The following is a 24,027-nucleotide window of genomic DNA, read 5'->3' on the forward strand; positions in this document are numbered from 1 at the left end:
GACATCTGTCACGGCTCCGGCATGCCACACAGTCCTATGATGAGTTATCAAGCAGAGGGCGGTTATTTTTGTGTGTCATCATAAGCTCGTAGGACACACGTGGAGTCAGATTATGTCCTGAGGATTTCAACAAGTAAAGGCTTTAATTCCAAAACTTACGATATCCATGTTTGGCTATGTATCCATACAGGTTTTTAAAACGGTATATGCATCAGCGTCTTAATTACTTTACACTCAATAAGTCCTTATTTATGGTGAAAATGCACAGATGCACATCTAAAACATTTCCAAGTACCTAAGGGAAATTCTGCTATTTGTTAAAGCCAACCTCAATTTGTTTCCATCATCAACATTTTCTTCTCCACTGTAGAGTTTTGGGAGAGGCAGACTTTAGCACGAATGCTATTGATCAGAGATGGGAGCACAAGTGGTCCCCTGTTTGTGTTTGGCATGATTTGTGTTGAATTTAAACATAAAGGAGAGAGATGTATGGCTCTTGCTTCTTCCGATTTAACAAATACCAGAACTTCCCTTTGTAATATTTAAGACATTTGGTTGATGATGCTCTACACCGAGGAGGGAGGGGGGTCTCTGAACAGAATAAGAGGAGGGTCAGTGAATGGAACTGGAAAAAAAAAATTACATTCATTATTACATTCGTTCAATGACATCAAAAGAATACCACAGAGAAAATCCTAAATGTGTGTGATTTGGTTTAAAAGATGGTTCATAGGTTGGGGTGTTTTACTGTCTTTTCCAACTTTCCCAAAGTCAGAAACTAATAAGTGCAAAAAGTTATTTCTAACAGCAATATTAGGCTCTCCTGGCTCAATTGTTAAGCATCTATAGGATCAAACAAGACAATCATGATCCCGTAGGCTTCCAGGAATCAAGTGAAACAAAGCACGTAAACTCAGGGGAGGTGTGAGGAGAGGCCCACCGGCTCTTCTTTACACAGTGATTTTATATGATTTATTTATTTGTGATCATTTATATGGTGTTTAATCATTCAGAAGTGATGTAAAAAAAAAAAACATGTCACTTTGTCGGTGTTGTTTCGAGTGCGGGAAACTACATTAACCACAGCCTGACAAGAAACCTTAAATAATATGCAAGTGTAAAGAAAAGAATGGGAAGGTTTGTATTAAATGAACTTATCAAATTAGAAATGTCAGGTCACCGAAGCCCCTTTGCTTCCATGTAATCTGTTTTGCTGGACTCTGAGTACAGCATAATTAAATCGGTTGACCTCATTCAGTTGGTAAAGCTACCCTGCTGCTTTGCTCTCTGGATTCACTCGACAGCGGCGGCATTGAACCGCTGCTCATGCTTTTCGTATCAGCATTAACAATCCTTTTTCTGTTGACAGTCATTGTTTTTAAATGCTAAAGCCTGCAATACAATCTGGACTTGGATCAAGAGGAAGAATGGCGTGGGATCAAATATAAAATTACCTTTTAAAGCTTGGAGGGATTATCTCATGAGCCGAGCAGCAGGCACAACCCCGGGGCCCGGAGAGGTCACTGAGTCTCCGTATTAAGTGACTTTTATTAATATTTGTCTTTGGAAATTTAAACAGCTCAGTCAAATGCAGGGACGTCTTATTTATGTTTTTTTAGGTACTGATCTCAGTCCAAGTTTTTTTTAATATTGAGTACTAGCCAAAACCAATACTGGCCTGATATTTCTTTGTATTTTAGATTTTTTTTTTTCCAAAATAATAAAGCAGAACAGCACATACCAGAGGGTGCATTAAGCCCACATCAAAGTTTGTATGTTTGACAGCTGGGCAGCTCTGCTTTAAGGAGATTATAAGCTTCTCCACAGGTTCCCTTTAATTTTTTCTTTTACAATCTACTCTATCAGCTACAACTAAAAACACAACCTCTAAAATGTTGCTCAAAAAGACATGAAACAACCGGAAGCGTTGTGTTTCTGGTCAGGTTGTGGCGGGGGGTGTTTTACGTGTTTGTGCCCAGGGGGTCTAGCATCTTATAATAAAGCTCTTATAATAACAAAGAGCATAAGTGTGACTTTTTTTTGCTTTTTTAAAATTTATGCTGTTTATAAAAGTATACAAAAATTCAAAATATATTGTAATTTTAAAATTATGCCATTACACATTACATATATTTGTTCCTAAACCAGTCCATACGGATGGAAAATGTATAAAAAAAATTATTTTAAATGAGCGTTCTTTCTTTCTTAACAGTTTGATTCTAACATAGGTTCACACACTTCATTGTTCTCGTTTTGTTCTTTTAAGTTCTCCTCCTTGGTGTCGGGTTCGATGGGATCTTGTGTTTGTATCGAGTACTGAGCTTTTACATCAAAAACATCAAACTTCTCAGGAATCAGGCCTCTGTTGAAGAGCACAGACGCCAGGTAGGAGAACAGCAAGATGGCCGCCACGGCAGACAGCATGCAGATGGTCCTGATTGGGGAGCGCTGGATGTATACACCATTTTCAAAAGTGCATCCCGGGAATTTGATAATAGCCGGAATCCCAAGCAGCGGCTCCCCGCACAACACCCGCAGCAGCATGCCCACCACGCAGCCCAGCACGGCGCCGTAACCGTTGGAGATGCTGAAGAAGAGGACGCAGACGAGCTGCGGCAGCATGAGGGTGTAGGTGAGGTCGGAGCGGAGCATCCAGATCATCAGGACGCTGTTGTCCAGGAAGGTGAGAGACGTGCCAGCCAAGCCCACAAACACCACTGAGATCCGGATCACCCACTCGATCTCTGTGTCTGACGCCTGGAGGAAAGAAAGAATCAGAGGATTTTAGATTGGTTTCTGCCTCCGCCAAACAGTCGAGTCGCAATTCGCATCCATGTCTTTCCAGATATGTTGTCACACTGCAACAAAGGTGTCTAAAAACAAGATAAAAACACTAAATCTGAGGGAAATGATCTTGCTGTATCGACAGATAATTTACCTTGACACGAGTTGTACGCTTAAAATAAGAAATTACATTACATCTCATTTAGCTGACGCTTTTGTCCAAAGCGACTTACAATAAGTGCATTCAACCTGAGGGTACTAGACATAGACATATGAATCAAGTAAGTACAGAACTTTAAGAGCCAACTGTAATCGCTACATGAGCTATATGTTAAAGAAGAAAATAAGAGAAGAAGAGAAAAGAAGAGGAGCATTTTTTTAAACTCTTAAACAAGATAAATTATCTAACACTTCTAAATCTGAAGTTTTATTATCTTGGTAAGAAACAAATAATTGTCAGTGCACTCTGCTCAGCCAGTTCATCGCTGATGCAGCTTTAATTCATCTTGTTTTAAGAGTTAATTTAAGTGTACAACATGCTTATTTCTACATTTAATAATCTTAATTTAAGAAATCTTGCCAAGTGAAATTATCTGTCCATGCAGCAAGATCATTTCCCTCAGATTTAGTGTTTTTATCTTGTTTTTAGACATCCTTTTTGCAGGGCAGTCAGTCAGTTGATGCTTCAAATATGGATTCTGCTGCAAAGAATTAAAATTATGGCTAAAGAAATGTGTCTTGTAAGGTCACTTCAGATCTCTGAAATCTAATCAGTTCATCTGACCAGTCCAAGTGGAAGTCTGTGCCCAATTTAAAGAAATTTCCTGTGATATTAGAAGAATTATCAAGATTGGACAACTCATAAATATAATGCCTCCAGCCATGGCTGCTGACAATGTGGAGGCATTAAAAAAATGTGTTGAGCACATATATTGTTAAATCCATAAATCAGATGACCGACTAACATGCCCAAGTGTTTCTGGATGTCTCTTCCTCACCTGTGGCCTCAGGATGGTCTTATAGATGTTGGCGGTGAAGATGGAGGCTGCAGACAGTAAGGCGGAGTCGGTGGAGGACATCACAGCGGCGGCCACCGCCCCGATACCGATGATGGAGATGTAGGTTGGGGTGAGGTGCTGCAGGACGATGGGCAGGACCAGTCCCGTCTCCCCACGCTCATATGGAGACGGAGAACCATAAGAAGTCAAGTTCCAGTCTGAGGAGCATCAAGAAATATCGGGGAAAAATAGCAGAAAAGAGAAAGACAAGTTAAAGCCACTAGTTTTTCCATCTTTCCTTCCATTCTGTATTTTTTAGATTCAAAATTAGGCTTAAAAAGGGTTTAAATCAATATCCAGCACCGCACCAAGGTTATTATAGTTAACAAAAACTAACAAAATAACAAAAACTAGAACTGAAAAAACATTTTCGTAAATTGAAATAAAAATAAAAACCATAACTAACTGAAACTGTATTGTGTGGTTACAAAACTAACTAAAACTAACTAAAATTATAGTGAAAATGTCTTCGTTTTCGTCTTTGTCAACTTTTTTAAAACCTTGTTTGGCTGATATGAAATCTATTTCATCTATCTGGTTTTATGACTTAATAAACTTATTGGAGCTGAGATGGATCAGACAAAGGAAATAAAGGAAACATTTAATGTGACCTTATTGAATCTCGCACCCAATACACACCCCATTACAAAAAACTAAAACTAACACTAAAACTAATAAAAACTAAACAAAAACTAAGCATTTTCCAAAAAATAAAAACTAATTAAAACTAGCAAACTCACTCTAAAAACTCATTAAAACTAAGTGAATTTGAAAACAAAAATTGACAACGAAATTAAAACTAAAACTAATGAAAAAACCAAAACCGTTATAAAAATAAGGTTTAATATGATTCAGTTTTGTTACTTTTTCCTACTTTAACAGCTCTGCAGACTTTAATTGTTAAACAGGGATATTAAAGTGTAATTTGAAGTGTTTTAAATCCCAAATATAGACCTTTCTTAGTAGCTGCTTCAGCTTAGACTATAGACAAAAAAGTTTAACTTTATTCGTACTTGTCGATGCAGCCACTGCTCCGAGCAGGATGGGAGGGATGCCTAATGTGGGGACGATGAACGCAGCAGCAAAGCAGGTGATCTTGGCTGTGGATGAGGAGGCGGCAGACAGCGTCCTCTGGTGGAAGTTCTGCAGACCCAAGTTCCCCAAACCCTGGTAGAGATGAAGGACAGACAGAAGAGAGGGAAGGAAAATGAAGGAGAGATGAGTGAATGTATCCCTATAGTCATGTCCCCTTTTCCATCATCATGTTGTTTTTAGAAGAAGAAGAAGATTCAGCCTCTGCATTTAACCTATCCTTTTTTACACACCATGCAAGGAGCAGTGGGCAGCACATCACTGCGCCCAGGGAGCTGTGCAGGGGGGTTAGGTGCCTTGCTCAAGGGCACTTCAGTCCTTGACCTGTCAGTACCGGGATTCGAACCGGCGACTCTCCAGTTGCAAGCCTGATTCCTAACCTCTAGGCAGCAGACTGCCCTTTTATTATTTTATATAAAAAAATCATAACTTGTATCATAAAAATCAGTGTATTCTGAGTACCATCTTTGTTTGTATTAGTCACAACTAGGAAACAAAAAAGAATTTGAGCCTGACAGACACTGCAAAAACCAGAAAACATAAGAAATAAAAAACTAGATTTAAACAAATACATGCTCGAAACAAGTCAAATTATCTGCCAGTGCAGTGAGTCAATTTTTCTTTGTAAGAATTCTTTAAATAAGTAAAAAATATCCAGGCACTGAAAAAAACCAATGATGTCTTAAAATAAGTCCAAATATACTTATTTTGAGCAATTGTTGCTTGATAAGCCCAACTGCAGTAACATTAAAGTAAGCCCGCAATACTTGAAACGAGCATGTTCTGTAGTAGAAAATGCTTTTGAAATAACATTAAAACTACCTGCAACTAGAACCCTCAATTGGAGCCAATATTTTAGGTAAAAACTCATCATATTCAACAGCTGAATAGATTGAAAAGCATGAAAAGCTCACAATGTCAATCCTAAAAAGAAGTCTTTACAAAATAAGACAATTAAATAAGCACATAAAACTATGGTCAGTAGGTAAATTATACTCAAAACAAGATAATTAAGATACTATTGATAAATAAGAAGAAAATACTTGGTAAGTTTATTGTTTTTGCAGTGCAGTCAGTCGGTAGACAATGCTTCAAATATGGATTCTGCGGGCAAGAATTAAAATTATGGCTAAAGAAATGTGTCTTGTAAGGTCACTTCTGATCTCTGAAATCTAATCAGTTCATCTGACCAGTCCAAGTGGAAGTCTGTGCCCAATTTAAAGAAATTTCCTGTGATTAAAACTACATGCAACTAAAACTCTCAATTGGAGCCAATATTTTAGGTAACAACTCACAATATTCGACAGTTGAATAGATTGAAAAGCATGAAAAAGCTCACAATGTCAATCCTAAAAAGAAGTCTGTACAAAATAAGACAATTAAATAAGCACATAAAGCTATGGTCAGTAGGTAAATTATACTAAAAACAAGATTATTAAGATACTATTGACAGATATAAGAAGAAAATACTTGGTAAGCTTCATGTTTTTTGCAGTGGATATATCAGCTGGCAGATAGTATCGGCCTATCAGTATCATATATATAATGCAGGAAATGTTGCTTGGCATGATTTAGAAATGGTGTTAGCTATAGTGTGTTTTTAATAGGCTGACGGTGTAACTCATTGTTTGTATAATGTATAATAATGTATAACAATGTTATTATTATCTAATAGTGGAGCGGCTAAGTGATATAATCTTTCAGTTTATGATACAAGCGTGAAAATTGGCATGAACACTCTCCATGGGTCACTTGACAAGAAAATTGTCCGAGACATTTAAAATTTTAAGATGGTGGCCATTTTTCAAGATGGACACCTAAGTGGAGCAGTTAAGTGATATACTGGTTTATTTGGTGATACAAGCATACAAAATGGCATGAGCAGTCTCTGTTGGTCACTTGACAATAACCCACCCACAGTTACTTGAAATTCCAAGATGGCGGCCATTTTTCAAGATGGCCAACACCTTAGTGGAGCAATTGAATGATATAATGGTTTATTTGGTGATACAAGCATAAAAATTGGCAGGAGCAGTCTCCATGGGTCACTTAACAAGAAAATTGCCAGAGACATTTGAAATTGTAAGATGGCGGCCATTTTCCAAGATGGCCGACACCTTAGTGGCGCAATTAAATTATATAATGGTTTATTTGGTGATACAAGCATAAAAATTGGCATGAGCAGTATCTGTGGGTCACTTCACAATAACCCACCCACAGTTACTTGAAATTCCAAGATGGCGGCCATTTTTCAAGATGGCCGACACCTTAGTGGAGCAATTGAATGATATAATGGTTTATTTGGTGATACAAGCATAAAAATTGGCATGAGCAGTATCTGTAGGTCACTTGACAATAAGCAACGCACAGTTACTTGAAATTCCAAGATAGCGGCCATTTTTCAAGGTGTGTGACACCTTAGTCGAGCAGTTAAGTGATACAATGGTTTACTGGGTGATATCCGCATAAAAACTGGCATGAGCAGTATCTCTGGGTCACTTGACAATAAGCCAGCCACAGCTACTTGAAATTTCAAGGCGGCAATTTTTTTTTTCAGGATGACTGCCGCCTGCCATGTGGACCTTTAAATTATGAATTTTCTCATAGAAATGTATTGGGTTCCTCAAGAGAGGTTGTTTGACTGTGCTTTGTCTGACTCCTTGCCCACAACCTGTCCAGTTTGGTAAAACCTGACAGGAGTTCAGGTTTTGGTAGCTCTCAGGGTTCACCGAGGTACACAGGCTCCCTTACCATGAGGGCTTTTTTAAATTCCTTTTTTTACAACTAACCATTACTACTGCCATTAAACATGCCAAATAAATACTAAGGGGTGGGGAAACACAGTTGTGGTGCTGAACGGACAGTGCTCCAAAATAATAATTGAGCAATGGTTAATACTGAGTGGCAATAATGACAGATCAAGAGGCAACAGCAGCTCTGGCTGACACGGAACCATGACAAACAGTATCTGAAACTATACTAGGGAACTAAACTGATGTTTAGCAATGTTACAAAGTAAAAACTGAACATGTCACAGTAATAGGCTGGTGACAAAATAGAACATAATGCACCGATGTGGCGAGGGGAAACCGAGCCATAGGCCTACACTTTAAAACACAAAGGACAACAAGGAATAACACTGGCAAAAGAAACAAGCAAATACGTTCTAGCAGGGGCAACTGAGTCCATATCTGTAGCACTTACACTTTCCAGTACAAGCCTTGGTGCACCCACATTTTGTCAACTCCCAACAACTCTCCGCAATAGGTGGAAGTGGAGTCCAGAAGACTTTCCACTCCTTGTCCTGTTTAACCCATCCCCAGTCGGACGGGCTCAGCATTTGTGGATGTCTCTTCAATGCCTGTCCCCACACATATCCAGCCTCATAAGAAGTCTGGGACCTTCTTGACCTCTTGACATGGATATCTTTGGGTCGGCTGTGGCTCAGTTGGTAGGCCCCCAACCGAAGGGTTGGTGGTTCGATCCCTGACCGTCGCATGTTGAAGTATCCTTGAGCAAGGTACCGAACCCCAAATTGCTCCCGATGGTGTGTGAATGAATTCCCAATGGTGGCAGGTGGGACCGTTTAGGGTAGCCTCTGCCACCAGTATGAATGTGTGTGTTATAGGGTGAATGAGCGCAGTCTGTAGTGTAAAGCGCTTTGAGTGGTCGCAAAGCGACTAGAAAGTCGCTTATATCACTTAACTGCTCCACTTAGGTGTCGGCCATCTTGAAAAATGGCCGCCATCTTAAAATTTCAAATGTCTCGGACAATTTTCTTGTTAAGTGACCCATGGAGAGTGTTCATGCCAATTTTCACGCTTGTATAATAAACTGAAAGATTCTGGCAAAAATGAGCACTTAGCCGCTCCACTATTAGTGGAGCAGTTAAGTGATACAATGGTCTATTGGGTGATACACGCATAAAAACTGGCATGAGCAGTATCTGTGGGTCACTTGACAATAACCCACCCACAGCCACTTGAAATTTCAAGGCGGCAATTTTTTTTTTCAGGATGACTGCCGCCTGCCATTTGGATCTTTAAATTATGAATTTTCTCAAAGAAATGTATTGGGTTCCTCAAGAGAGGTTGTTTGACTGTGCTTTGTCTGACTCCTTGCCCACGACCTGTCCAGTTTGCTAAAACCTGTCAGAAGTTCCCTCCCACCGGCATAGCTCTCCGGGTTCACCGAGGTACACAAGCTCCATGAGGGCTTTTTAAAATATTTTTTTAAATTACTTTTTAAAAAACTAACTGCCATTAAACATGCCAAATAAATACTAAGGGGTGGGGAAACCACTAAAGTTGTTCTTTAGAATAATCTAAAACCTAATACATTTCTATGAGAAAATTGATCTTTTGAGGATCAAGGGGGGCGGCCATCTTGAAAATAGAAATTTCAAGTGGCTGGGAGTGTTTTTTTTGTCAACCCAAGTAACTGTGGGTGGCTTATTGTCAAGTGACCCATGGAGACTGTTCATGCCAATTTTTATGCTTGTATCACCAAATAAACCATTATATCACTTAACTGCTCTACTAAGGTGTCGGCCATCTTGAAAAATGGCCGCCATCTTGGAATTTCAAGTAACTGTGGGTGGGTTATTGTCAAGTGACCAACAGAGAGTGCTTATGCCAATTTGTATGCCAGTATCACCAAATAAACCATTATATCACTTAACTGCTCCACTTAGGTGTCGGCCATCTTGAAAAATGGCCGCCATCTTAAAATTTCAAATGTCTCGGACAATTTTCTTGTTAAGTGACCCATGGAGTGTGTTCATGCCAATTTTCACGCTTGTATCATAAACTGAAAGATTCTGCCAAAAATGAGCACTTAGCCGCTCCACTATAAGTGTGCATTTAAATGTTTGAGAAAAGATCTCTCTTGGTGCATTTTGCAGATCGGTGAAAAATCATTGCACAATCCATATAAAAAGGTGTATTTTCATTACAGCTAATAATAATGACTATATATCCATATATTTTTCCCCGGTACCGGCATCGCTCTCAAAAGTCCCATATCGGTTGAACACTGAACAGAATATTTGAGGATTCTTGAAATCGCAAACATTGGACAACAATAACTCAGTTTTTAATAAGACATAGTCTGTCAAAGAAACTATGAATTTTATTATAATAAGTTTTCCACAGAACGTATTTGACTATGAAGTTTTGAACATCATTTTCCAAGCAGTTTCTCAAAACCTCGAGGAGCTCTCAGGCTCTGCAGAGATTAATTAAGTCCTTCACTCTCCTCCACCAAAGCTTATTACTCTTAAAGCTTAAGATTTAGTTAGACCCCTCTTCTGAGTGTCATTATTAGCAGCTGATCTCTAAGTGTTGTTACAGAAAACTGTAGCTTGCTGTAAAAGTTTTCTCACATGCAATAATTCACGTCCGCTGGTTATTCTTCAACTATGTAACCTGAGGAGAATGTTTGTGAAACACCTGCAGTGCAGTCTTCACTTCATCGCACAAAGACAAATAATTGAACAAAAGACAATATGATCTTGAAAAAAGCACATCTGGACCATCTCCAGTACAGACTGAAACATGATGTCTGATAAAACAGTGAGGCAGAGGACATCCTTGAACAAACTTCCCTTTTAACAAACATTGAATCTTTCATGAGAACCCTTCCGGTCTTACCAGAAGTAGAAAGTTATCGATCCACCTCCAGGCTCTGTCCGCCTCCAGGGTGCCGACCCATGGAGACTGGTAGGTGTAGTTGTAGGCTGTCTCAGTGATGTCCAGCACCGCGGGGCCCATCAGAGCGAAGGGAACGCACAGCCACTGAGGAAAAGCAAAGAACTTCTGTAACACGCCAACAACAAGAGCCTCTGACTGTCAGAGAAGGAAGAATGTTAGCGCACATAGACCTCATGGAAGAGCCTATTTAACCCTTTGATGCACAACATGGGTCTAAAGGGACCCGACTAAGCTTTTATATTCTATATCTTTGAAATAAATTAATTTCATCTTTCAGTATTCCAGGTTCTCCTCAAATATCTTGTTTTTGATCCTCATACATCCTAATTTTTTGTTTTCATTTCTTACTTTTTGAATAAAAGCTCTTTTTTTAAATAACTATTCTTCTAATGCACAACATGGGTCATTTTTGAGTAAATGTTGATTGTTGCATTGGAAGGTGTTTATATAATTCACCAATCACCACTTTAAAACCTGACAAAGAAGACACAAATTTGAACTATCCTATTTTGTTAAATTGGTGTTTTTTCCAATGGAAATTATTATTTGGTGGCTCTAATAAGTCTCAAATGTTAAAATATGTGATTTTCCAATGTAATCTGGTGGTTCTAACAACTCTTTTAAAGTTAAACCTTAAAAATAAGACAAACAGTTACACTTATACTCAAATTGTTAATTTAGTGTATCACTTTTTGTATCACTACGCTTCTAATGCACAAGGTCTTTCTTTTTTAAAGATATTTTTTGGCCATTTTTGGGCTTTATTGATAGAGACAGAGTGAAGGAGGAGGAGACAGAGGGGAAGACATGCAGGAAAGGGCTCCGAGTCGGATTCGAACCTGGGCCGCCCGCTTACGAGGGTAATGCCTCTGTGAAATGCACTTTACCCCCACAAGGTCATTTTTACCCACCCAATAATACAAAAACTATTTTTCTTCATAAAGTATGAAAGGAAAAAATGGATATAATGATCTGTTGTAATAAAAAAAAAATCCATTATTCAAGCACACAGCCAGCATGAAATAACATGGGAAATGAATGCGGGTCATTTTGGACCCATGTTGTGCATTAGAAGGTGTTTATATGTTGTGCATCAAAGGGTTAAAATTAATCTCACATATAACATATCTTTTTATTTTTCGCTCAAAATCCATCGTATTTATTTACTGTATCTGTTTTACAGTTTAGAGACTCAGTGGTATATCAGGCATGCACCATGCTGAGGGGAGGTACCTGTACGGGTGCCAGCCTTTTTCAGCTTTAACACAAATAGACAACGAACACACTCACATTCACACGTCAGTATCCAGTGCACGTGACAGGCATGTGTTTGGACTAAGGTTGCAAAGGGGTGAAACATTTCTGGTAAATTTCAAGAAACTTGAAACCATTGGAAGTTAAGCTGGGGAATTTTGGAAATATTCCAAATCAAAGCAGATATAATAGATATTCAAGTGTACTTGCATGAAATCTGGTAGTTTTGGTCAAGATTATGCTAAAATATATTTTCCCCAACTACATTTAAGTTCCCTGTTAAGGGCCAACCTTCAATTTTGTAAATAATAAATTGTATTTGTAAAGCACTTTTCATAAAGTAATCTCAAAGTGTTACAGAAACCAGAAACAAAATAAACAAAAGACTAAGAGAAAAATCAGACACGTTAAAATCAGCAGTAGATAAAACATAAAAAAAGACACAGGTAATAAAGTGCATTAAAGAAAACAGCTAAAGGAGGAGATTAAGGCGCAGAGACAATAATAAAAACATCTAGGGACAACCTAAAGATGTCTGCCTGAAAAAAAAAAATTAAGTCCTTTTTTAACGGTTTATTCCCATAAATTCCTGTTAATTCCCATGGAAAGTTTCCAATTTAGAAAATTCCCAGAATTTTGCAACCCTTTCCCTGCTTTGATCAATCAATCAATTGTAATCAATTGTATTTATATAGCACCTTTCAAACAAATCCAGTGTAATTCAACAACACAACAACAACTTAGAATATTAAATAAAATAACATGGAGACTAATGCACGCTGAGTAATAAAATATTAGTAGGTGAAATTATAAAAAATAACATACATATATATATGAATACAAGAATTAGAATTAAAATAAACATTTATTATAAACAATAAAATATAGGCAAAACAGATAAAAGCTACTAAATAATACAAGAATAAGTCACTTGTGATGATAAAATAATAAGCGGCTACATAATTGCCAGATTAAAAAGATAAATTTACATTTATCAGTATCAGTATTTCAGAGGTGGGATGAGAAAATGATGACCACTCTAATGTCTGTGTTAAAGTGAGACTGTGTTGCATTTGTTTAATAGTGGCTACTATTATAATGGCTAAATGTTAAAAACCGACCAGAAGAGTAGGACAAGAGGAGAGACTCATAAAGCCTCAGTAGTTCCCATTATACAACATTTCCCAAAGTCGGCCAACATTAGCTTAAAAAGCTTCTGATCATACCAGACCAAGTAAGGCTGCAGCAGCAGAACCCCTGAGTGTAATGAAGTGAGCAAAATGTGTTTTAGTGTGCATGTGCGTGTGTGTGTGTGTGCCAGCTTTTCATTTGTAAAACAAAGATGTTTTAATTGTACATCCAGCTCAGCAGAAAGAGTGGAAGCAGCAGGAAACAGCTAGCGTGTGTGGCTCTTTCCAGAGTACAATATATATCTTTTAACACCTCAAAAGCTCATTGTTAAAAAAGACGTTTGACAGGAAGTTGTGAACTATTTCTAGAGCAACAACAGCTGGTTTATGAGGATGCCAGGCAGCCAGCGGAGACAGATGTACTGGGAGTGTGGATGCTGTCATCAGCTTCAAATAATAAAGTTGCTGTTATCAGTTATTATCAGAGCGTAGATTTGAATCTGTCTGTTATCTATCTATCTATCTATCTATCTATCTATCTATCTATCTATCTATCTATCTATCTATCTATCTATCTATCTATCTATCTATCTATCTATCCATCCATCCATCCATCCATCCATCCATCCATCCATCCATCCACCCACCCACCCTTCCTTCCTTCCTTCATCCTTCCTTCCTTCCTTCCTTCCTTCCATCCATCCATCCATCCATCCTTCCATCCATCCATCCATCCATCCATCCATCCATCCATCCATCCATCCATCCTTCCTTCCTTCCTTCCTTCCATCCATCCATCCATCCATCCTTCCTTCCTTCCTTCCTTCCTTCCATCCATCCATCCATCCATCCATCCTTCCTTCCTTCCTTCCTTCCTTCCTTCCTTCCATCCATCCATCCATCCATCCTTCCTTCCTTCCTTCCTTCCTTCCATCCATCCATCCTTCCTTCCTTCCTTCCTTCCTTCCTTCCATCCATCCATCCATCCATCCATCCATCCATCCATCTATCCTTCCTTCCATCCATCCATTATCAGAGAGTTCAGAAGTGTTACGCTGCGACCTCTGGTGGCTAATGTGGACAAACTACTTTTACTACACTGCAAAAAAGGTGTGTCTAAAAACAAGATAAAAACACTAAATCTGAGAGAAATGATCTTGCTGCATGGACAGATAATTTCACTCGACAAGATTTCTTAAATTAACATTATTAAATCCAGAAATAAATTGTTGAACACTTAAAATAAGAAATTAACTCTTAAAACAAGATAAATTAAAGCAATGAACTGGCCCGAGCAGAGTGCACTGCATGTTATTTGTTTCTTACCAAGATAAAAAAACTTTAGATTTAGAAGTGTTAGATAATGTATCTTGTTTGAAGAGTTAATTTCTTATTTGAAGTGTTCAACATGCTTATTTCTAGATTTAATAATCTTAATTTAAGAAGTCTTGTCAAGTGAAATTATCTGTCCATGCAGCAAGATCATTTCCCTCAGATTTAGTGTTTTTATCTTGTTTTTAGACACACCTTTTTTGCAGTGCAGACCTAAACCTTGATTTTCTGGATTGGAAAGGCTTTAATCTATAAAATGTCAGCTGTGAAAATCCAAAAGACAGTGACTGTGATGTTTAACCAACGATCGTGACGTGGTGTGTTAACATTTTGTAACGATCACCAGGTGTCTGCAACATGTTGAAATCAGTGCACGTTGTGTCATTTTTTGTAGGATATCAAATGAATCATGCTGCAAGTATGAAGTCAACGTGTTCACTATTTTTTAAGACACACCTTTTTACCAGTGTAGAGACAAACAAACAAATAGTTGTCTCTACACTGGTAAAAAGGTGAATCTTAAACAAATAGTGAACACGTTGACTTCATACTTGCCCATGTAAGTTAAATAACATAACATATGTAACACATGTACTTATAGCTACAGTTTGTACCTTTTATATAAAAAATATTTTTTGACATATTTGTTAAAACGGTCACCTTACATGAGACAGAAAGACAGACAGAGTCTTCTCCCTCCTTCTATTTGTTTTCCATGACATTTTGAAGAATCCATGGCACCTGATCGAAAACAACCAACCAGAGCCGAGGAGTCTTCAAGTCAAACTGTGCAACGATGAGCGATTACGATTCAAGATTCTGTTGCTGCACTGCCTATTTCTTGCCACAAATGTTTTCAGAAACTTATTTTAGTGTCTGTTTCACTGTAAAATTTTCTGAAAACAGCAAACTTTATGATCAGAGAGTGCAGCTGCAGGAGGATGTCTCACTCTACTTCAGATTCTGGCTATTTTTCTGGCTTTCCCAGTTTTTCTGCATCTTCAACTCCGAAGTACATTTACTCAAGTACTGTCAAGTAATCTGAGTGGGTCCTTTCTGCATAACAAGTATTTTTTACTTTTGATACTTTAGGTACACTTTGATGCTGATGCTTTAGCACTTTTGCTTGTAGTGGAGTACATCCTCAGTGTGGTATTAGTACTTTTACTGAAGTAAGGGATCTGAATACTTCTTCCACCATTGCTTACATCGCATGCTTTACTTACATACCTAACAAAATTACAAATTTGAACCAAAACCATTATCTTTTCCTAAACCTCACCAAGTATATGTTTCAATTCACAACATTAATGATGTGTTTTAAAACCATTTTACAATGTGCTGCAGGGCTGGGCAATAGGATGCTACATATATTTTCACTTTATCATGATTTCATTCCTTCTATTGACACAAAGCATCAGTTTTTACAACCTGGTAACAACAATCAACTTTATCCAGAATGGCATACTTCAAATTTAATGTCTGAGCCACTAGCTGTTCCCTACTGCTTTTAGATGCTGCTCTAAACACCTCCCTGCTCAAGCTCCGGGGTTAACACACAGACATGAAAGTGGTACCAATAGTTTCAGGGGAAAAAAGTATATGTCCTTAAATGTTGTACTATATTTACCGTACCGTGCAAAAGTATGGAAATGTAAATCGTTTTATCAATTAACAAAATGTAAAGGGAGTGAACAGAAGAAACATCTAAATCAAATTGATATTCATAGTGTGACCACCATTGGCCTTCATACTAGCATCAATTCTTCAAGGCATTTTTTCACACCTGCCTAAGACTTTTACGCAGTATTGTATATATTTTCTTTAATCTGTGACCTCTTATGCTGGGTTTACACCAAACGATGTCCCCAGTCCCAGACTAAAAACTGAAAGTCTTTAGTAAATCTAGGAGTTTTACTGGAGTCACAGCGCTCCCGTCATCTCCATGGTTAAGTTTAAGGTAGTAATCTGCTCTGTTTCATATCAGTCTTTTCCTAGTCTTGGGTTTGGATCATATCAAACATGTTTGATATTATCTCAAGTCTCAGTGACGTAACACAATCACCAACCAATAGGTGAGCAGGGAAAGGTCCCCGGTTCCAGACCGGCCAGTAAAACCACTTCCACAGGAAAAAGGAACATCACAAAAATTCTCGTAAGCTGAATCCTCAATAAAAATATAGAGATGTAATATATTTACGGCCACAAGTAGGATTTTGGGGGCGCTGTTTCTTTATAAAAAGAACAGTAAGGAGACCCAGTTAAAATGTATAAATAAATGTATACAAAAATAAGAAATAAATAATCAATGATTAATGTATGACTAACTAAATGAAAGTTGATAGAGCTGATAATATAATTATTCAGTTCAACACATTATCATTAAATAGGACATAAATGTATATCATGAATTCATTTCTAACTGTTCCTTTCCTTTATTCTTCCTTATATCTATTTTTACTGTAAAATAGTCAACTTTTCATGTCAGAAAAACAGAAACCCTTTTTCAGCTTTGTGAGGGGCATTTTGTGGCGTCTTCTCTTCTTTTTGTTGTTGTTTTTTCCAACACAAACCACTGCACACACTCGAGCAGCTGGAGCCAAAAGCTGCTTCTCCTACATTTGTAAGTTTTTACTAAGAGCATGATGGGGAAAAGATTGCATGGTAGGAAAAAAATGCTAAAATAATCTAGTCGTAGTCTTGTAAATAGTGACCCTGAAAGATTGACAGTCTGTGTAAAATCTCAGTGTGAGACTAGGCTGGGACTAAAAACTCTCAACACTTGTCTTTAGATGTGAGCAGGTGTGAGCTGATAGTTTTCCAGGAGTCTTTTCCAAATCTTTTCAAAGTCTTCTGATGTACAGGTAGCATAAGACAGCTAGAGGAAACATGGGGACAACTCACCAAGCTGATGAAAATGAGGATGAGCTGTATAATATCTGTGTAGGCCACAGAGTAGAGACCTCCCATCAGGGTGTAGGTGATGGCCACAGCAGCTGAGATCCAGATGCTCACAGTGTAGGACAAATTTAGGATCACACTCATGGTTACACCTGTTAAATGTACATAGAGTAGTTTATTACACACACCATGGTACACTGAAACACCAAAAGCTATCAATGTTTAAATAACCTTGACTTATCACCTACACTTTTAGATAAGACACATTTCCTTTCAGATTTATAATGTTATTCAGACAGAAAAAGCTCAATCCAAATAAATATTCTTGATACAGGTACATTGTTATACTGTTTGAGGTGAAGTGAAAACAAAAAATCTTGAAGTCAAGTGGTTAGAAGGGATGGGCAAAACAGGAGCCGGATTTCTTATCCTTATTTAAATAGTTTGCCAAGGGAAGGTTTGCATAGAATTTGGTTGTTTTTTTGTCTGAAATTACATTATCTCTTATCACCTGATAAGCTACCACCTGGTTTCTCACAACACAATCTTGTTCAGACTGTTTTCAGCTTCTGCAGGATCATTAATGTCAAGATAAAAGATTGTGTTGATGTAGTGTGATAAAAAATGACTGCTTAAAATGAATGGATTTGGCTTTTAATTGATGTAATATCTCTCATTTTCATTTTTTTTCTGTTTTACTTTCACTTATTATAGATGATCTTCTGTCATGTTGTCTAATTGGTTGCATTTTTTATTATAAATAAATCTGGGCTGCATCTCTTGTTTAAAAAGCACTCTATAAATAAAGTGTATTTATTATTATTTTTATCTATGACCATATTTAGGCTTGTTACAATCATCAGACAGCTAAAAAAAACATCAAAGTACAACAGCAATGAGCGCAGCAGATGCAGGAGGAAATTGATCCTTAAATTATGAAGCAATGATGTGCTGCTGGATGGTTTTAAATATTTAATAACACTTTGTCAGGAGATATTATTGTTTTTACACGACTTAAAAAGATGTTTCTCCACAAGGTTGCTTTAAGTGACTTGAGTGATTTATTGCAGGAAAGTAATAAGAGAAGACATTAAATTGATGATTTCCTTTCTGTCAGTATTTGATCATGACAGTGTTTATTTACCACCACATCACTATCTCAGACCTTACACTCCTGTGGTTACTGGTGTGATTTAAGGTCTTGTCCCCTTGATGGAGTTATTCCAGACTAAATTAGACAAAGGCTTGAGTTTCACTCAACACCTCAGCAAAGAGCTGCGATCAACAGCTGCTCTGCTGCCAGGGTCAACATATGATATCAAATGCATCACACCCACACATTCTTACCTAATCCTATGAGTGTTCCTGTTACCCACATAATCTCTGATATGAGCGAAGCCAGACACAGAGCGGCCGTCGGTACTTTTCCATATTTGATCTGGAATGGATCCATCATGGTCACATATTTATTGTTTCTCATCGGTTCGGCGAAGAACAGGCCACCTTAATGACAGAATCACAGATATCACAGAAACAGAGAGATTCAGATTATTGTCCATTAAATGTCTCATATAGACATAAATATTCTTATACTTTTCAATATTTTGCATGGTGTGCTCGGTGTTTTATGTTTTAATTTTGCTGATGCTGTAACACAGTAATTTCAGAGTTTGGGATCTATCTATCTATCTATCTATCTATCTATCTATCTATCTAATCATTTTCGATACCACAAGGATAAAACAAAGACCCCAAAATTTAACAGAAATATTTTTAACAACAAGAAAAATGCAACATGTAAAAATTAACAGAACCACAGGTTAAATATTTATAATAAACATACACATATAAAACAGTTGTGCAAAAAGAAACTGCAACTATGATAACAAGCTTCAGGTCTGAGATAAATAAATACAATAAACAATAACAATTACAACAATATTTTGTATGCTGTGCACAATGTTAGGCAAGCTTGATAAGTCGACTTTTCTCTGCTTCATTCTGAGACTTCAAGAGAGAAAATAACACTTTTCATCGATGCTTTTGAAAATGAGTATCGTATCCGGATACAACGTTTTAGTATCGATTCCTTTTTTAGAGTATCGATACTTTTGACAACCGTACTCTCTATCTATCTATCTATCTATCTATCTATCTATCTATCTATCTATCTATCTATCTATCTATCTATCCATTCATCCACCTATCATCTATCATCTATCTATCTATCTATCTATCTATCTATCTATCTATCTATCTATCCATCCATCCATCTATCTATCTATCTATCTATCTATCTATCTATCTATCTATCTATCTATCTATCTATCTATCTATCTATCCATCCATCCATCCATCCATCCATCCATCCATCTATCCATCTATCTATCTATCTATCTATCTATCTATCTGTCTATCTATCTATCTATCTATCTATCTATCTATCTATCCATCTATCCATCTATCTATCTATCTATATACCCATCCATCCATCCATCCATCCATCCATCCATCTGTCTGTCTTTTGGATTATAAATTGTTTATTTTATTGACCAGATTTTATTTCTTTTAAGACACTTGAATGAGGGATGTTGTCTAAATATTCCTACTGATTCAGTGAAGTTTTCCCCTTTTGCAGTTCCACAGGAAACTGTAACGTCACATAGATGCTGAAGCATCTTGTCTCCCTCACGGTGGAGATAGATGGCAGATGACAGCGAAGTGATAAACACACTTGGTAAATGAAAATTGTGCCTCTGCTCCTTTTTACCTTCATGTGAATGTTGTATTTCATAATAGCTTCACAATAAAACACTTTCACTGCACAAAACTCTGGCTACAAGACAAACATATTAGTAGAATAATATAATAATATGCCGTCACAGTAAAATAAAAAAGTGCCACTGTGTTATGTGTAACAAGTTTGATTTCAGCGCACATTCATCAGGGTTTAAGAGGATAAATCTTTCTTTTCTCATGTGACTTTCATGTGGAAGAGGAATGTTGTTTTTCTCTGCTAATCTCCAGACATAAGGAAGTTGTGTAACCTGTTGTGTTTCCATTGATCAAAAGATATCACAAAACATAAATCTTTGCATATTAAGGAAAAAAAACATCCTCTATGTTGTTACTGTATACTTGTGATGCATTGAGGAGTTAAGTTATGATTTACTCTTTCAGAAAAAAACTATTTTTCTTGTCGTACTACCACTTATTAAGTGATTTCCTACATTTCCCAGGAGACCCTCAGCAGTTTCCAGAAAAAGGAAATCCATACACTGTAAACATTAAGTGGTGACAGTGTAGTTCAGGATATTTAAGTGAAAACACAAAGATAACAACAAGAGATTAAGAAAACTCCAGTCAGCCTCAGCCGTACTTTCAGTTATGCCTTACTGTTTTTAGGGTTATATTTAAATGAATATTTTTTATAGATAGTTTATCTTTTGGTGAGGTGGATGTGGTGTATGTAAGTGCTGATCAGTTGTGTTTAGAAGGCACAGGTGTTTGGCCTTTTGGGGTACTCTTGTTATTTTATTACTTTATGGTTTTATGATTGTCCTGACCAAGGTTATTATAGTTAACCAAAACTAACTAAATAACGAAAACTAGAATTGAAAAAACATTTTTGTCATCTGAAATAAAAACAAAACTAGAGTTTTTTTTAAAAAACGATAACTAACTGAAACTGTATTTTGTGGTTACAAAACTAACTAAAATTATAGTGAAAATGTTCTTCGTCTTTGTAAACTTTTTTCATACATAAACCTTTTTGGTTGATATTAAACCTATTTCATCTATCTGGTTTTATGACTTAATAAGCTTATTGGGGCTGAGATGGATCAGACAAAGGAAATAAAGGAAACATTTATTGTGATTTTTTTAAATCTGGCACCCAACAAATACCCCATTACAAAAAAACAAAATATAACACTAAAACTAATAAAAACTAAACTAAAACTAAGCATTTTCAAAAAATAAAAACTAATTAAAACTAGCACACTCACTCTAAAAACTCTACAAAACTATTATAATCTTGGTGACCACCTCATGGTATATAGGTCAGGACAAACTGTAAGCTGTGTTCTTCTCTCCAGGCTGCATGTAGTGAAGGTTTTTGATTCATCACACTGGCTCTGTATTTCTTCAGAGAACTAAAAAGTCTATTTGAAGAAATTTCTGTCACACGGTATAGAGCTGAGTCTCAGATGTCCTGAATCAGCCTCAGTGCAGAAAATAAACCTTTTTGAATTAGATAACAGCATGGCGTTGGGTTATTTGTCACTGCTACATTTATAATTACAGTCTATTTAAACTTGTGCAACTAAAACGACTTGGCTGAGGTCAGGAATGGTAAAGATATCCTTTCTTTTATTGCAGACTTGTAAATGTTTATTTGTTTGTTTTACCCAGACTTGTGTGAGTCTCTACTTCCCCGTCTCACGCATTACAGTATTTGATCCGGATTGCGTCCAGTTCTTTTTAAATCTTTTTCTGCCTTCCTTGCCCAGGGCTGCTGCTGGTGACTCTTGCAGCAGACTTGCCCTGCAGCACTCAGTTCCACACAGAGATGCAAAATTCTTTCTGATTTACGAGTGCAGGGAATGCTTATGTCCTAAATTATGTTGTTGCCAGCGACCTCATTTTATGTGTGACGTTTTATGCACAAATATGTGGAAATATCTTGTAATTATATAGCTATTTTGTAACATTGTGCCTTATAATTATAGATGTTTCTCAGAGTTATAATCATGATTCTATTTAATGCAACATTTCTGCACATGTTTCCTGTTCCTGGCTCATTTCAGACTGAACTGACTGCTTGAAAACAACAGAGTGAATATGAGTCAGCGGGCAGATTTCTTTTTTTGGACTTAGACTTGACCCCCATTTGAGATCAGAAGGGGCCCTGACCTCCAGACCAGAGCCCTGTCCCTGCTTTTGACATCATTGAGGTAAATTATCTGGAAAGCATAGGTTGTTTAAATAATTTAAACCAACATCTGATACTGTTTTCCTAATAAGGACAGTCTATCTTCCTAACTGTGCCTTTTTTCTTTTCTTTTTTTTTGCCCTGCCAAAAAGAAAAAGATCCAAAAATAACAAAGTCCATTTTTTTAATCCATCCAGTGTGCTGTGTACTAAATATCACAGTCACATGGAACAAAATGAAAGCAGTGACCCAGAAGTGCTCAGCACTACCTGTCACTGACACAGGATGTCGATAAAAGGAACCTCACCGATGATGAAACACATGGTTGCTGCGATCGGCATCACGGCCCAGATCAGCCCCATGGAGGGGTTGTACACCGCCTCTGCTGTGCCCACGATGAATCCACCTCCGACCCATGTAGCTGTTGACACATAAAACAAATTCACATATGGGCAGAGGACAGTAGCAGGAAGCTTGGCTGCTGCTCGTGTCTAACTTGGACGTGCCTGTAACCTGAGAACAAGAACCCGGCCGACTACTGTAACTTTAATAAGAGATTAAATTTAAATACTGTAAATTTAATGAGCAATTACTTTAAAAACACCCCTGTCATGAATGCCGTTTCCTGAATCATGTGATCTGAATCGTGCGATTTGTGCTGAGAGTCATCAATATTATACAATATGACAAGAAGTGGTTATTAAGAAAGCAGAATAACAAAAAAATATATCGCTGACCCATTTCCTCTTTTATTTTACACTGACTCAGCTCATATTGAACCAAAGTAACATCCTGTTCTTAAAACCGTTTCTATTGTTTCACCATCAGGCTATTATTAGCCGGATCGAAAATATATATCAATACTAGCAGCCTTTAAATTGTAAATTGGCTCGCTGGGATGTATAGCTTCGATTTATATATACATATACATATATAGACTATATATATAGGCTATATATATAAATATATAAATAAATATATATATATAAATGGTTTGCACATTCTATCTTCTGCTGTATGAAATATTTTAATACTCAACAGGAGGAATTGATTTCATGTAACACAATGAATACCGCAGGCATGAAAATAATCGCAGAGGCTGATCCTCTTTTCAGGAGACAAATAAATAGCAGGATGTCTCCCCGTCGTCGCCTGCTCCTTTTTTTTTTTTTTTTTTTTTTTTTTTTTTTTTTTTACCGCAGTTACTCGCCTGTCATGGTGAAGATGCCGACCACCAGGTTGATGCCCCGGTTGCCCAGCAGAGCCATCTCCGTCTTATTCCCCTGGCCCTTCTTGGCTTCCTTTTTGGACTTGAAAGAAGCCCAGATGCCGATCCCCAGGACCAGCAGGTAGAAGAACATCATAACGGCCACGCCGGGGATGTTGAGGGCCATGATGAGGCTGCAGGATTCCGACTGAAAGATAGGAGCGTGTGCCGGCTGCCTGGATGATACAACACATCCCTCCCCGCCGCTACACGAGCACAGTCATGGAGGAAATGCTCTGGAGCGCAGTGGAGGCGCACGGAACTGCACCCGCAGCAGTCACCCGTCAAGGTGAAACACACATCCGGACACCAGCATATTTATAAATGGGGCCTGTTTAAGTCATTTAGGTCCGGAAAAACACTTAGGAGAACGCATTGCGTAAGCCCCATGCAGTGAAAATTGATATTAAACGCCATGATTGGCATTATTCCCGTAATAGCCTTTTAATGTATTTACTTTCAGTTCGTATTACTATTCTAGGTTTCATTTCTAGTGGAAAATTCCCATCACAGCATGAGGGAATCACATGGCGCATGTAGCCTGGTAGGCCTACAGCGTTGCTGA

General features: G+C 37.5%; 1 protein-coding gene across 1 annotated transcript; it reads right to left on the reverse strand.

Annotated features, from left to right (window-relative positions):
• Positions 1-320: 320 nt before the first annotated feature.
• Positions 321-24,027, reverse strand: LOC131993417 (high-affinity choline transporter 1-like). Its single transcript, XM_059359326.1, has 8 exons — positions 23,406-24,027; positions 22,503-22,616; positions 18,610-18,765; positions 17,266-17,414; positions 10,586-10,729; positions 4,856-5,009; positions 3,783-4,000; positions 321-2,757 (listed from the first exon to the last, which is right to left on the reverse strand). The coding sequence occupies exons 1-8, from the start codon at positions 23,587-23,589 to the stop codon at positions 2,206-2,208; spliced, it is 1,671 nt and encodes a 556-aa protein (XP_059215309.1). The 5' UTR covers positions 23,590-24,027; the 3' UTR covers positions 321-2,205.

The sequence above is a fragment of the Centropristis striata genome, chromosome 20, assembly GCF_030273125.1.
Source record: "Centropristis striata isolate RG_2023a ecotype Rhode Island chromosome 20, C.striata_1.0, whole genome shotgun sequence".
Classification (NCBI taxonomy): domain Eukaryota; kingdom Metazoa; phylum Chordata; class Actinopteri; order Perciformes; family Serranidae; genus Centropristis; species Centropristis striata.